The following is a 16167-nucleotide window of genomic DNA, read 5'->3' as shown; positions in this document are numbered from 1 at the left end:
AATAGTATAATTTATATACGTAGTATAATCGTTGAAATATTACGAAAAATTAGGACAAATTTAATATTAAAGATATTTTAAAATTTTTCCAAAGGTATCCTTTAAATTTCTATTAAGTAATTTTAATTAAAATCTAGATTTTTATTATTTTTCTAAAGATATATTTTAATTTTACCAATTATATCCTTGTCATTTTAACGAGTGTGATGCAAAGGATCTCTATAAGCAAAGCTCGACCACCAGACACTAATCCTCAATCCTGTGCTTTGTCCTGCTTCCACCTTTCTTCCTTCACTCCCACCCAACAATTCCCCCTTTCTCTCATTCAAATCCCTACCAAACAAATTTCACTTCAATTTTTTCAGAAATAAAATATTCTTATATAATAACTCAGTTCAATTGGTTTGGCTTTTAACCACAGCTATGGCTTCTGCATTGCAAGCAAATGTTGCTGCAAACACGTGCACGTTTTCTGCTGCCAGAAGCTTCTTCTCTTTGAAGAACCAAAGAGCTTGTCAAAGGCGAAGTTCTTGCTTGTTCATAGTGAGAGCTTCTTCATCTGATGACGCTGATTGCAATGATGAAGAGTGTGCTCCTGATAAGGAAGTGAGTTCATTTTATTCCGACTTGCCACTTTCTTTCTTCCGATTCTTTCAAAATATGTTCATATTAGATGAGGTCAAGATTAATTATTCCGTAAGTACAAAATTTCCACTCCAATTTTCAGTTATTGATTACAGGTTCTGCAAATAATACTTCCGCCCATAGAATCATATGTGTAACAAGGTTGAGAAATCAGAACTGGAATTAGGATGAATTAGTGGAATTTGTGTGTGGATGTAGGTAATTGAAAACTGAGAAGGGTTGATGGAACGGAATTATTGAATCAGAGAAAATGATTATAGAGAATAGAAATCAGAGAATAGTGAGTGTTTGTTTGATTGTGAATGGAAAATATGATGATGAAACGAGTGTGAATGTGCAATTTAGAAGGTAAGGGAGTAATTACACTCTTCTGATGGTGAGTATGCAATTTAGAAGGTAAAGGAATAATTAATGACAAGTAGAATACAGAGATATAGAATTTCAGAGAGAGGAAAACTTCACCTCGGTTCACATAATGCTCTTGCTTTTTTCTTTAGCCCCTTTTTTGGGATCTACTAGGTGTTGATCATCGGGTATCTGTGAACCGATAGCCAGTGACTATCCCTAGCTCCATTGGAGTTAATCATTAAGTGGGTAAGGAGTTTGCCACGAAACATGTTGCATACACAACATCCAAGGATTGGACGTCATGGCCTTGCTATTTATGCTGTTATCTTTCTTAAGTTTTATACATGTTACACTCTTCTGATGGTGAAATGTAGACTCCATTCACAATTCACAACATCCGGTTTGTTAATTTACATGCTAGTTCAGATTCTTTATAGAGCAGCACTGAGAAAGTGATTGTAGAGAAAAAGTTGATGCTAAAATGAACAGAAGAGTAAGATAGAATGATAAAATAAAGAAAAACCTACATGATCTTGAGCATACAGTTTTGCAGCCACTATATTTGGTTTTGTTCTGGGTCCATATTTGGTTTCCTTGCCATAAATTAAGGTGTAAAACATGAAACTAATGGACTAGGGAGGATGGTTTCAGATGAAGTTATGTGTTGTTCACATCATCCTTTGTCTTGTAGAAATTGCTAATTTTCACTAAGGACCTTGATACCATCATACTAGAAATGAAGTGAGTTTTAGGGACACCCCAGGGAGATGAGCAGAAAGTGGTTAAACCAACTGATGGTTAACCGTAATTTACTCTTCAAAATCATTCTATGAACAAATATTTCACTCACAAATGAGAAATTTCTGCGCTGAACAATGTGAATGAGAAGTTTTAAAGGTTTGCAAAATGCAATTCCTCGGAAGTTTTGATATGTTCAAGGGCATAATTTATCATGGCTATTTTTCTAGTGGCCTATCTGTGAATTGTATACTCTGTTTGGCCTTTGAATGGACAATTTTTGTTCTAAGTGTGACAGGGCATCCATAGCGTTTATTAAAATCCGAAATTATGTTCTTGAAATTTTTGCTATGATAAACTTCACCTTGTTTGCAATGGGCTTCCAATCAAGCTCGTTCATGTTTACTGAAAGTGTGCTTGGTTGAGCTTCATCTAAAGTTTAATGTGGTTCTAAGCATTTTACCATTTTATCCTTTATTTGACATTCCGAATTTCTGATCATGCCTATCTCTTTACTTACTAGCACCAACCTGTTGTCTTTCTCACGTATATTGTAGTATCCAAGATTTAGTAACTAGCTGCATAAGATATTGCTAAACATGTAAATAAACTGCTATTCTTCGGTTAATCTTGACTCAGGTTGGAAAGGTCAGTATGGAATGGTTAGCAGGGGAGAAGACTAGAGTAGTGGGTACGTACCCTCCTCGGAAGCAAGGCTGGACTGGCTATGTTGAGAAGGACACTGCTGGGCAGACAAACATATATTCTGTTGAGGTTAGTGTTTCTCACACATATATATTAGTTTGCTTGGGATGTCGAATTACATAATTAACCCATTTTGTTTTTAAGTTTTAATGTATTTCGGTCTGGGGAGCGTGTAACATGTAGAAAAGCCAGCTAGAATATTAAGATATTATTATGATTGAGGTGACTGTAGCTATGCAGTTTGATATTAGATTCAGTTTCAAGGTTTGCTGGAATTTAATGTTTTATTTATTTATTTTTCTTAATTCCAATTTTGACATTCTAATCCTTAATTGAATCTATTAGAAATCCCATCTAATTTGTTTAGGGTCCAGTTTGGATGTTTACTATCTAATTTATTTGCTAGAATGATGTGGCATGTATGTCGGCCATTGGAAGAACATGCACTACATAAGACTTAATTTCATAAAAAACACCCTTTGTATTCTGGAAAAAAAATACAATATAAAAAATATGTATCAGAAAGTAATATGCATGATAACACCTTTCTTGGGGGTAAGATGTTTGTCTAATACTCAAATAATCTATTCCAGCCAGCAGTTTATGTGGCAGAAAGTGCAATAAGTTCAGGAAATGCAGGCTCTTCTTCTGACGGAGCCGAAAACACAGCAGCAATTGCTGCAGGCCTTGCCCTGATTTCAGTTGCTGCAGCATCATCCATATTGCTCCAAGTTGGTAAGAATAGTCCACCACAGGTGCAGACACTGCAATACTCTGGACCATCACTTAGTTACTACATCAACAAGTTCAAGCCACCGGAAAGTGTTCAAGCATCGGCACCCGCCAAGATTGAAGTATCATCACCATCAGAACCTGTCCAACCTGAAAGTTCGCCAGAAGTAGTTTCTGAAGTTCAGGTTGAACCTGAAGTTCTAAAAGAGTCCTCAAGTGAGAACACAGTGTCATAGGGTGATTGAACTTATAGCATTCCTTTTGTTGCAAAGAAAAAAAATATATCAGAGCGCTGTATTTTCTGCCAATAATTTTTTTTAAAGTATTTGACATTGTGGCTTATTGACTCATTGTATACTTGACTATATGTTAATGATGTATTGAAATGAATTTAGCTAGTAATTGAGTGTGTACCAGCTGAAAGTATACTTATATCTAAGATTTGAATTTAAATTAAAAGAAAAATATTAGGAAAATAAGTGTAAATATGTGTAAATTGAAGTTAAATTTAAAAAGTGTTTTATTTTAAATAATTTGTAATACAAAAGATTTGGATATTGGAGTTATACAAAGTGACATTTTTATTTGGTGGTTTGATTTTTGCATTTGTTTTAGTTTTTTTTTTTTTTTGGTATACTAAACGGGGCTGGAAGCCCAAAATTACATTATAGAAATAGTTTGGGTAGTACAGCCCCTCTCGCATCATCTAAGACAATGTTCCTAAGTTCTGCACACGGTAAGTCAACAAAATGAAATCCCGGTGCTGCCATCAAGCTTTTACGGGATAAGAAGTCCGCTCCTCTGTTTCCTTCCCTGTATGTATGTTTGAATTCAATTTTCCATTCCCTTATCGTCATTTGGTGAATTTGTCTAACCAGTGGCTCGTGATGATTCATGCATCGCTTGGGTTTGATCATTAGGTTGTACACCGCTCTAGCATCAATTTCAAACACGATTCTTCTTAGTCCAGGCTTCCAAGCTGTTCTCAATCCATGTAACAGTCCCCATAATTCTGCTTGAAAAGCTGTACAATTTCCTATATTCACCATATATCCAGCTAACCATTTACCGTGTTCATTCTTAATTATGCCACTGCATCCTGCTTTTCCAGGGTTGTCCAAGGAGGTTCCATTTGAGTTAATTTTAATCCATCCAACAGGGGCGGCTTTCACGAGACTTATATCTCTCTTTTTCGCTTGGGATAATTGATAAGTGGCTCTTTTTTAAAAGCTTCTTTTATGTTTTGGACGTAAGCCATGATGGAGGTTTTAGCTTCCGCTGGTCTTGTTGTGAATTGGGTAAATATTTCTTTATTACGCCAATGCCACAACCACCAACAAGTTACCAGGAAGTATGTTTTCCATTTTTCCTGATTAATTCTACCAATTTCTGTTATCAAGTTCCACCTCACCCAGATATTAAAAGGAGCTCTAAAGAACATGTTAAAGTGCTGCGGATGAATTAATTGATGCCAAACCTTAGCAGCTGGGGGACAGTCCCTTAGTACATGTAGAATTGTTTCTTCTTGGCCTTGGCAGATGTGACAGTCCGGATTACTACCGAAAAACCTTGCATTTGTTTTAGTTGATGGACTTAGTGATCTTATGTGGCGCTCGTCCTCCTTTTTTTGTTGGTTGTTAGAGTTGCTGACTTTCTTTTTTTTGTCGTAGGTTCTTGTGAAGACATGTTATTTATGAATTGTTGAGTTTGATGCAGTGACAAGAAACTAATATATGTAGTTTAAATGGTATGAAATTTAAATACTTATAATGTAAAATTTATTATGATTAATAATATTATTATGACATTTGTAATATGGATATTTATTACTTTTAGTGAGTTATTTATAAAAATTAATATATTAATTGTTGCTGTTATAAATTTATTGTATTATTTATAATGGTAAGATATAATAAATATATAAATATGAATTTAATGTATTTGTAGGTTATAAATTTATTGGATTCATTTTTTTAGTTTTTTATTTATATATTTTATTTTTTTGTTGATTTGAAAATAATAATTGATTTGTAAAGAATTGAATGGTTGTATGGTATTAATAGAAAGAAAGAAATGTCTCAAAAATAATGTGATGCATGGTTTAATGGTTATATATCTGAATAGATTTTATACGCTTATATGAAGTGGTTTACGACGCACGTTTCTCCAAGTGGGAATGTTTGCCACGTGGCACGTGGGTGACAACAACAAACCACGTCCTGGCGTCTCAACTCAACTCATCTCAAAATTCATATGAAGACCTCGTGATCGCCGTGGGTAAAAAAGAAATATTAAACTTAATAGTTTCTAATTGCAAAAAGGTCCTATAAGTTTGTTCCAAATATAGCTACTTTATGAGTTACGACAAATATGGCTTCTGCTCTCAACTACTTGCTAATAACTCTAATAATCTCCATCTCCTTCACCACCATTACCCATGGAGCGTTTTCAGAACAATCCTACATAACTTTACCCTCACAGAAACTAACCCATCTCCACTTCTATTACCATGACATCCGAAACGACAACAACCCAACGGTGGTGCAAATTGTCGACACACCCAAGAATGTTCCCAACGGTTTTGGGTCCATTTTTGCCATGGATGATGTTATGACTGAAGGGCCTGAGTTGACTTCCAAGCAAGTTGGAAGAGTTGGAAGAGCCCAGGGTCTGTTTGCTCTGGCTTCTCTGCAGGTGAAGTACTAACATAGGTTATGGTAAAATTAGCCATGGAATAAATTATGATAAAGAAAAGAGTATCCAAAATGCTTTATTGATTTCACTGCTTCATCTAATTAGTGGTTAATTTTTGTCGTAGATAGTTTTGCTATGGTTCTTGAATATTACAATGTTGACAATGTAATTTGTCCGCATGAATTGCAAAATTCACAAAAAAGGAAAAAAAACAAATATAGAGACCTAATTGAAAATTTTGTGAAATTATAGGGACTAATAGAATAATTAAGCTTTATATATTTTATATTAGTAACTGGTTTGGTATCTGTTTTTTTGCATACTTAACATTGTTGAATTGAGTATTATATTTGATCCTAGAGAAAGATGAAATTAAATCTGAATCCGTGAAAAATATCATTAAAAATTTCTGGATGTGTCTCTAAATATTGATTTTGGTTATGCAGGATCTTGGGATGACAATGTTGACGAATTTTGCATTCACGGAAGGGATATATGCAGGGAGCACAATAAGCATGCTTGGGAGGAACCCTATCTCAGAGGAGAATAGAGAGATGCCAATAGTGGGTGGTACTGGTGTATTCAGATTTGCAAGGGGATTTGCCATTGCAAATAGTGTTATGCCTATTTCTACTCCTCAGCACTTTGTTGTAGAGTACAATATCACTCTCTCTCATCCCTAGTAACTAAAAAAGAAGAGAACTTGACTCAATCATCAATGTACCTTATGATATGTAATGAGACTTTTGTTAGAGAGATTGTGTAGCGGCAAAAGCTTTGGTCAATAAATTTTGGTGTGAAATGGATACCTTGGTGAATAATACCTCACATTGAATTTAGATTACGTAAAATGAGAATATTGGTAAAGTGATAAAGCTATAAGTTAATCAATGTTGAATTTGTAAATTGTAACTCTCATTATATGTGAGTTTTGCTATTTTAATTTTAAAATAATTAATTCTATACTTTATGACTTTATTAACTTTTTTACTTTAGAGAATTTTGACCCTTCAAATCTGCTATTAATTTTTACTCTTTAATCATAGTTCTTAAAGTCCACATACAATTTTTTTGGCCTAAAAAATGCATATTTTAAAAGATTTAGAGTCACACGCTATACATAACCCAAACTTTAAGCTTAAGGAAGTAGGCGAACTTATATTTTAACTAAAAAAGTTATTTCCAAGATTTAGTTATTTAAAATGTACCTCTGCTATTTACATGACTATATCTGGATGAACTTGGTATCACTCAAGATACTGTCACCTAAAAAAATCTAAGAACATCAACCCTTTAGTTGTAAAAATGAAATGTTATATAGGCTTCATCACTTGATACAATAGACAAATATAATATAATGAACTATATATAGTCGTGGTACTAAAACTATAGTTTAAACACACAAGTAATGAGCAAATCCTTTATGATTTAATCTTCTCATATCATGACAGTTGCATAATTCTAGTTTCAATTATTTGCCTCAAGTGAACTAGAAAACATTAAAGTGCAAAGCACAAATAATCAAATATCACACCTTATATTTCAAAGGTTTTGGCTTTGTTTCTTTCTCAGCTTGATTATTGATCCCTGATTTTCTAGCTTTCACCACTTTCTCTACCATTTTACTTCCCATAAAATGTGCTCCATTTTCGTTGCTTCCACCTGCCGCAAGAGTGAACTTTTCCTTTTGTGCCCTCGAACTTTTCTGGGCTTTCTCTAAGTGGTTCCAACCACCATTATTTTTATTATTAGACACACATGGTGATGGTGACCTTGATGGTCTAACAATAGATCTTGGAATAGGATCTTGATTCTGAGTCCCTACAAGTTTAGAACCTCTAGTAGTGCTTCTTCCTCTTGTGGTTGAGCTCGCTCTTCGTTCCGTCCTAAGATTTGGCGGCGCCTCATTCGGAAGATCAAGATCAAGTGCAAAATTACTTGCAATCCTTGTTGATCTCACGGATGGCGAAACGCCCCTAGTTTTAGGCTTCATCCCTAAAGACTCATTTGCTTCCATGCTCTTCTTTGGTTGCTTTTGAGGAGCAATAGAATTGGTATCAATAATGCTCTTTTTGGTGATATGATGGAGAATGTTGGGTAATTGCTTGTGTTCATTATTTGTGTTAGTATTATTATTATTATTCTTAATGATGCTTGTTGTTGGTCTCTGCCTATTGTGACTTGGGGTTATTGATCTCATTGGAACTTTTGCTTTTGATGAGTTGCTATGATTTGGCTTTGGTTTTGCATCAATAATTGCTTTGGATTTCAGTTGCTTCTCATCATTCCCCGCAAACTGAGTGGCCAAAAGTTAAAAAAAAAAACGGTTATCCATTTTAGTTACTTTTTACTTTAGACAAGCATGTAAGCTAGAGTAGCTAATGTATGTTCTTTCTTTTAAATAAAGAGGAAAGTGATAATTTAGTTCATGAAGAATTTTGCATCAAATAAATTCGTCTTTAAAAAGTGAAAAATATTAGATAAATTTATTGAATTTTACTTCTATCCGTTCAAAAAAGTGAAAACTCATGTGCAGTCGACTTCACATAAAGTTGATAATTGAAGGCTGTTAGATGATTTGATTGATTTGACTAAATTTTCATCTAACGGCTTTCAACTATCAACTTCACTTGAAGTCGACATGAGTTTTAACCTTTAAAAAAATATTTGATGTTGAGATTTATTTGTCTAATTTTGAACAAAAACAACATAAATAATTGATTAAAAGCACTTTAGATTATTATCGATTAAGTGGTTTTAAATATTGAACAATTTAATTAAATATATGATAGTCTTTTTAAACTTTAAAATTAGACGTATTAGTCTTTTAAAATTTTAAAATTAGACAAATTAATTCTTATCCCTTAACAATAACAAATATTTTTTTATGAAAGGACTTAACGTGTTTAACAAAAACAAACGTTGGAGACTTCTTTAATACTTTTCATTCTTCAAGAATAAATTTATCTAACATGACATTTCTGAAGGACTAAATATAAAAGGAAAAAAAATGATTGGAAGCGCTTAAAACTACTTCCTCGTTTTTCATATTTGTAGTTTTGTTTATTTTTTTTGTTTGATATATCTGTTATTATCACATTTAAATATAATATTTATTGGATATTTTTTACTTTTATCCTGCACACATTTATAAGACAAATTAACTATTAAATATTTTACACTATAAATTAGTTATTAATTAAAATACTTTAGTTACAAATTTTGTAATTAATTCTTTATTTTAAGTTTCTTAATTAGTATACAAATGACTAAAATAAAAATATTATGAATGACAATGATTAGAGTAGAATGAAAGAAAATATTATACTAAAAACTATTGAAAATATATTTATAATACATAGAAAACTTGAAAATTTTTTATTACTACACTCTTAATTAAATAGCTAAATCCTTATAATAATATAAGTGTCTTATAATTTACATGTTTATGTAATCTCTCAATTCCATACTAATAAATCGTTCTAATCTTTTGGAAAATTAGAAAGGCATCGTATTTGGATATATACAATTTCAATGCTTTAATTTATATAAAATATACTAAATAATAATAATAAAAAACAACTACTAATATGAAAGAGACCGAATGTATTTTTCTACTCATAATTGTTTGTCATTATATTTATTTAATGGTTAAATATCTTACCCTCGAGATAGGCTGAGATATTGGTATCTCCTTCTGAAGGACAAGATGAGCCTTGGGTTCCATTTCAAGGGATGGAAACAAAGGAGTTGCAGGAGGTGTTTTTAACCTGTTTCATTTTATTTTAATTTGCACATATATACATCAATTATTATTAAGCAAAGACTATAATAATTAACGACTATGTTACATGGACAATAGAAATCAATCATCAATAAATCATTTGTATAAGAATGTGAATTCATCCTATATTTATATTTACAATCAAATATTATAAACAATAATTTCCAACTAGTTTTACATATATAATTAAATTTCATAAGTAATAATGTAATCAAATTGGATTCACATTAAAATCAAAATAAAAATAAAATTACGAAATATATTAATGACTAATTTTAGTGATTACAAAGAGTTGGACGTTCTGTTGTAAAAAATATTTGATTATTTTAATGATTAAGTATATTGCTGATAAAATGCATATCAATGTGCACAAAACAATGTTTTTTTTTTTTGTGGGTTCGTGACGAGTAAAAAGGTATTTTTTTCTGGGACAGGGAATAAAAGGTTTTTGAATAGCGAAAGTAGCAAAGATCACCTTCAACAATTTATGGATTAAGAAACTGTTATGGAGGCCCAAATAGGCCCAAGATGAGTATAGCCCAATGAAAAAGAAACTTACCAATCATATTCGTTTTTGTTTGTTTCCGCTAGATACTCATATTCTTTCTTTCCAGAAGGCACTCTATAGAGTGAAAACTTTGCTGCAATAATAGTTTTCTTCTGTTAGCACTAATTAAAAGTAAACTTAAGGACAATTTTTTTAATTACAAAAAATGAATTCTTAATACATGAAACAAAAATATTATTGTGTGTTTAAGCGCTTAATGCACATAAAATTGTTATTAAAACGAGTCTCTTATTAAACAAAAGTGGTTAAACATAATTCAATTCTAAATCCTAAATTCTTATTAAAGGAATATCTAATTATCTAAGTATCAACTGAAGAATTAAAAGATTCTAATTCTCCTAGTCATCATAACACATAGTTCATTGTTATATAGAAACATTTTAGTATTACACTGGTGTAATCTCTATTAACATGGATGATATTTACTATAAATAAATATAGCGTATTCTATTAAATTTAGAAGTGTCAAAAGAGCAATGCTACATAATAATCAAATATTATTATTTTGGGTTAGTATTTAACCAATAATAATTTACACTTATATTTATAAAAATTTACAAATAAAAAATATATAATTTATATTTATTCTTATTAGAGTTAGTACACATGAGTTAATACAGTTTGTATTAATATTTTTTAAAATTTACATATATAAATTAATAAAATTTATTTGTTGAAGACAATTTAATATTTATACTGATCAAAAGATGGTTAAAATTATAAAAACTAATGACCCTAGAGTTTTTCGTGTCAAAATAACATAATTATTTAAGAAAGTTCAAAAGTAATTTGTACATACTAAAAAAATTCAATGGGATACAATATAGTTAATTTCAAATAAAACACACACTGTAAATTTTAGAGATTCCATATGTTTAGAAGATAAGATGATTATTGAATGTATACTCACCATTATTTGAATCAAAATCATAGTCTTCAGAAGCAAATTGTAGGAGACTTGAGACACGTTCACTCTGTCTCTTCCTTAACTCCCTGAAAAGGCTGAGATCCTCTTCTCCACCTTCCCTTTCCATGCGCCCTTTGATGTTCATCGTTGACTTCTTCATCATTATTATTTTCTCTTTCAACTATTCTAACTTGTATGTAATAACAATATATGATAATAAAGATTCCTACTTAATTTGGTTACACTCTCAGATTCTGTTTTGTTGTACTGGAGGATGCCTAGGGACACTAAAGACAATGAAGAAGAAATTCAATATAAGTACTTTATTACATTAACGTAGGAATTAGTGCCACGTGGAACTTTAGCCGGCAATTTGATTTTTCTTCTATCTATAACAATATATAAAGCCAATACAGAGAGTTGACCATGACTTTGGTGTCCAATTTTTTTGGACTATATTAACCCTACAATAAACTATTTAATAAAGCAAATTATAAGGACAAAATAGACATAAAATTTGTTTTAAAAAATCTAATAACTTCCCACTAAAATAAAAACAGTTTTGTTACTTCTATTAACTTCCCACTAAAATAAAAACAGTTTTGTTACTTCTATAAATATAACAACGCATCTTCCATTGCCTCCATCCACTGCAGTTTGGATTTTACTTTTCTATATTTTTCTTGCCCTTCTGTTCTTCTCCTTTCTTCAACACTCTCGCCTCCATCCTCTTCCATTGCATTCATCCATTGCAGTTGCAAATTTCATTGAGTTACTACTTTTACGCATAACATTCACTTATATCTCTTCTCTTTAGTTTACTTATCTAATTTATATTTTCAGTCATTTCTATGCTTTTTTAATTTATTCCCAACTTTTGACGTATGAAAATAGTACTGTATCTCCTTTTATTTTTATCAATTTAATGTAAAAAAAAATAATTTTTTTTGTCTTATCAATTTGATGCAGAAAGAAAACAGTTTCTTTTTATTTGATATCTGTTTTTATTTTTTTATATGTCTTTGACTATTAATGATTGAATGAAAAGTTTCATAAATATTTTGTTAATTATTTTTAAATGCTTTGTAATAATTTTTTTTAATTTTCTAAAATATTGATTATGTAGAGTATTATGTTCGAAATTTGAATACATAAATATTTACTTTAAAACTAAATTAAATTATTAATTTTGTCTACCACAATATTATTTTTTATTAATTATTAGTTTGACAGATAACACAATAAATGTAGCAATATAAAAACTTTGTTAATTGATTTTTCAAAAATACAGAGAGTTGACTATGATTTTGGTGTCCAATTTTTTGGACTATATTAATCCTACAATAAACTAGTTTGGAAACTAAATTATAATGATAAAATAGACATAAAATTTATTTTGAAAAATCCAATAACTTCCCACTAAAATGACAGTTTTAAAAAATGTAAGATGGACTGGTATGAATATCAATATCTTCACATTCTTCATCATCTGCTTTGTTTAATTCTATGTTAGTTTTAGTTTATATCGTTTGTTCTATCAATATCTTCATGCTTTGTTAGTTTTAGTTTATATCGTTTGTTCTATCATTGTCTTCATTCTTTATCATGTTCATATTTTGTTTAATCTCATATTAATTTTAATTTATATCCTTTTGTTTTGAGTACGTTATCCTTTCAGTAGTTTAGTTTTGACTTTTTTGTATTTTTATTGCTATTCTATTATTCTCCTTTCTTCAACACTCTCGCCTTCGTCTTCTTTCATTGCCTTCATCAACTGCAGTTGTTAATTTCATTTAGTCTTACAGCGGTTACTATTTTCACATATAACATCCACTTATATCTTTTCTTCTCTTTAGTTTACTTATCTAATCTATATTTTCAATCATTTATCTGCCTTTTTAATTTATTCTCAATTTTTGACATATGAAAATACTACTATGTCTTTTTTTTTTATAAATTTAATGTAGAAAGAAATATTTTTTTGTCTTATCAATTTGATGCAGAAAGAAAACAGTTTCTTTTTATTTGATATGTGTTTTATGTTTTTTATATGTCCTTACCTATCAGTAATTGAATGAAAGAGTTCTATAAATATTTTGTTAACTTATTTTTTTTAAATTACTTTGTAATAATATTTTTTTAATTTTTTAAATATTGATTATGTAGAGTATTATGTTCAAATTTGAATACATAAATATTTATTTTGAAAATAAATTAAATTATTAATTTTGTCTACCACAATATTATTTATTTTACATATTGACTAAGTTATTTGATTGGCATATATATAGGACGCAAGAAAATTTGCACCCATCAAAGATTCGTTAAAAACATTAATATGTTAATTTCCTAAACTATCTAAGTTATTAATTATGTAGAGTACTGGATTTGATATTTAATTATATAGAGTACTATGGTTGACATTTATTAATTTCCTAAATTGTATTGCAAAAAAATTAGTTAATTTTATATTTTTTATTTATCACATAATTAACATATAAAAGATAAAAAAAGCCTACACCTATCAGTAGAATGAAAATACTATTAAAAATAAAGAGAATAAATTTATTAGAGAAAATACTATCAGTAAATTAAAAATACTATTAAAAATACTATCAGTAGAATGAAAATACTATTTTGTAAACCATTTTATTTTAATAGATTTTTTAATTAATTTATTTTATTGTATTTTTCTTTTACTTTAAAAACTTTAAGGATCTAATGATCTTCCGTTTAAACGATTCTAATTATACGATCAAGAAGTAGTTTACGAGAATAGGTTTGAATTTTGGTAATTTATTAAGTCTAACCTTTATACAAAAAGTTAAAAATATTCTTGAAGTTTGAACTTAAAAAACTATTTAATAATAAAATTGAGTTTGTTCAAGATCGGAGAGAGAGAAAGAAAAAGTTAAAATTTTTTAACTAATTACAAAAATTCACTACCATCAAAGCCATTAAATTTGAGTATATTAAGTGAGGATTAATAAGAAGCAAACCAGAACGATAAATCTAAAAGTTTTTTTATCTCTCTTTATATAGTGTTTCACTTTAAGTAACTATTTTAAACAAAATAATAAAAAGATTCGCATTAGATTATGAAAGTTAATCTCATCCTTATAATACAATGGCATTATTTCAAAACATGTAAAATAAAATAATAAAGTACACTTAAATTAATGTGCACAATAAAATAAATGTAAAACTTAGATAATAGCAGTCAAATATGAATAGCAATGGTTGCCTTTTTGTCCCAATGTACTATATTAAATTGCGACTTAAATTTATAATTATTAGTTTAAAAACTTACAATTATATTTTTTATTTTAGTTAAAAGTAATATATTTTGATATTATTTTTTAGGATTATTGACATCAAATTTTGATAATTTGAAAAAAAAAATTAAATGCTTTATGTCTTACTTCTTTTAACAAAACTTCAACAACTCATAAAAGTTAACAGAATAGATAGTTATAAATCAAAGTGATAGACAAGATTGAAAGTTGCGATAATAATACTTGGTGATAATTAATTACGGTCGGGTGAAGAGAAGGTGGAAGGAGAAGAAAAAAAATGAGAAAGGAGAACAAGGTAATATAATAATGGCGATGAGACCATGACAAGTATGTGTATAAAGAATAATAATAAGAAAAAAAAAGTGTTTGATATAGTAAAGGGATATAATAAAAATATGAATTAATAATTTTGAAAAAATAACAAAATTAAAGATAATTTAAAAAAATTAAATATAAAATTAAAAAGAAAATTAAAATATTTTTTATCAATTAGAATTATGCACAAAGATAAATAGTGTTTTAAATATAAATTTTTATCTTGACTTCAAATTAAATACTATTAAAAAATAAATAACTAAACTTAATACCGTTTATAAATAGTTAATTTGTAAATAATGCTTTTAAATTTTTATTTTGATTTTGTTACCTATAATAACAACATACTAAATTTGTTTAATATCTTATTTAATTTAAATTTATAAATTTTATACGTTCTAAAAGTTAATTTGATAATTTGGATAAAAATTTTAAATGCTTTATTTCTTACTTTTTTTAGCGAAATTTCAACAACTCATAAAAGTTAATATAATAGATGGTTATAAATCGAAGTGATAGACAAGATTAAAAGTTGCGATAATAATATGATAAGAAGATGTATAATGAATTATGAATGATTTTTTCTAAATACACAATTTTTATACTCTCCTATTTTTTTTATTAATTATTCTTACAGTTTGATATTTAAAACGAAAAAAATAAGCATTCATATTTCTTCTATCTTTCAGAAAAAATGAAGGCCTCTTCATATTTTGATTCATATTTTGACCTACCACTTAAAATATACGAAGACAAATATGAATATTCATGATATTTAAGTAAAAATTATTTTTTGTAAATAACTAACATATATTTTGGTTTATGTATACTCTTTTTAAATTAGGATAATGTTATTATCATTTTTTAAATTATATTTTTTCTGATAATATATATACCTCTCTATTGCGAGCTTTTATAATTTAATATTTAAAGATTTTTTATAGAAATTTTAATTTTAATAAAATATGATATAAATAAGATCACATCAATATTAAAATAAAAAAAATACTTATCTAAAAAATTTAAAAAAAAAATAATATATTAACAAAAAAAATAATATTAATTTCTTAAAGATAATAGAAAAGCGGCTGAACAGGCACGATAGTGCCCTGTTGAGCCGCTAGTCTTTGTATAATGAAAGCAGCAATTTAACATTATAATTCACAAACTATTTGTATAAAAAAAATGCTTTATTCCATTGATCAAATTTGACTATTGTTACCGATCTCCTGTGGCTTTAGTGCTAAAATAAGATATTTAGTGATGTGCACACAGATGCTCGTTAAAATATAAAATTAAATAACTAAAATATTTTCACTGTGTCTGAACCTTTGTAAATAAAAATGTTTTTGTTTTCATTTTTCACTCACAATAGTTGTTAGTAAAGTTTTTTTCTTTTCTTTTACATGCTATATTAATCATAACAGAATAAATT

General features: G+C 28.7%; 3 protein-coding genes across 3 annotated transcripts; 2 read left to right on the top strand and 1 right to left on the bottom strand.

Annotated features, from left to right (window-relative positions):
• Positions 1–215: 215 nt before the first annotated feature.
• Positions 216–3581, top strand: LOC107462941 (protein MAINTENANCE OF PSII UNDER HIGH LIGHT 1). Its single transcript, XM_016081631.3, has 3 exons — positions 216–606; positions 2371–2505; positions 3030–3581. Exons 1-3 carry the CDS (start codon positions 424–426, stop codon positions 3402–3404), a joined length of 693 nt encoding a protein of 230 aa, XP_015937117.1. The 5' UTR covers positions 216–423; the 3' UTR covers positions 3405–3581.
• Positions 3582–5476: 1895 nt separating this feature from the next.
• Positions 5477–6683, top strand: LOC107462950 (dirigent protein 21). Its single transcript, XM_016081639.3, has 2 exons — positions 5477–5862; positions 6309–6683. The coding sequence occupies exons 1-2, from the start codon at positions 5539–5541 to the stop codon at positions 6543–6545; spliced, it is 561 nt and encodes a 186-aa protein (XP_015937125.1). The 5' UTR covers positions 5477–5538; the 3' UTR covers positions 6546–6683.
• A 385-nt stretch (positions 6684–7068) lies between these two features.
• Positions 7069–11317, bottom strand: LOC107462899 (uncharacterized). Its single transcript, XM_016081572.3, has 5 exons — positions 11125–11317; positions 10206–10287; positions 9527–9632; positions 7397–8158; positions 7069–7128 (listed from the first exon to the last, which is right to left on the bottom strand). Exons 1-5 carry the CDS (start codon positions 11282–11284, stop codon positions 7114–7116), a joined length of 1125 nt encoding a protein of 374 aa, XP_015937058.2. The 5' UTR covers positions 11285–11317; the 3' UTR covers positions 7069–7113.
• Between the last annotated feature and the right edge of the window lie 4850 nt (positions 11318–16167).

Source organism: Arachis duranensis, chromosome 8 (assembly GCF_000817695.3).
Source record: "Arachis duranensis cultivar V14167 chromosome 8, aradu.V14167.gnm2.J7QH, whole genome shotgun sequence".
NCBI classification, from domain to species: Eukaryota; Viridiplantae; Streptophyta; class Magnoliopsida; order Fabales; family Fabaceae; genus Arachis; species Arachis duranensis.
The sequence above is the reverse complement of the archived record's forward strand: the minus strand, read 5'-3'. Positions and strand labels throughout refer to the sequence as shown.

Bases quoted from the DNA above. Each gene is read 5' to 3' on its own strand.
- LOC107462950 (XM_016081639.3), top strand. From the start codon at position 5,539: ATGGCTTCTGCTCTCAACTACTTGCTAATAACTCTAATAATCTCCATC. The intron at 5,863-6,308 runs GTGAAGTACTAA...TTGGTTATGCAG, and splicing joins TTGCTCTGGCTTCTCTGCAG to GATCTTGGGATGACAATGTT.
- LOC107462941 (XM_016081631.3), top strand. From the start codon at position 424: ATGGCTTCTGCATTGCAAGCAAATGTTGCTGCAAACACGTGCACGTTT. The intron at 607-2,370 runs GTGAGTTCATTT...ATCTTGACTCAG, and splicing joins AGTGTGCTCCTGATAAGGAA to GTTGGAAAGGTCAGTATGGA. The intron at 2,506-3,029 runs GTTAGTGTTTCT...AATCTATTCCAG, and splicing joins CAAACATATATTCTGTTGAG to CCAGCAGTTTATGTGGCAGA.
- LOC107462899 (XM_016081572.3), bottom strand. From the start codon at position 11,284: ATGATGAAGAAGTCAACGATGAACATCAAAGGGCGCATGGAAAGGGAA. The intron at 10,288-11,124 runs GTGAGTATACAT...CTATTATTGCAG, and splicing joins TGATTTTGATTCAAATAATG to CAAAGTTTTCACTCTATAGA. The intron at 9,633-10,205 runs GTAAGTTTCTTT...AAAATGAAACAG, and splicing joins AACAAAAACGAATATGATTG to GTTAAAAACACCTCCTGCAA.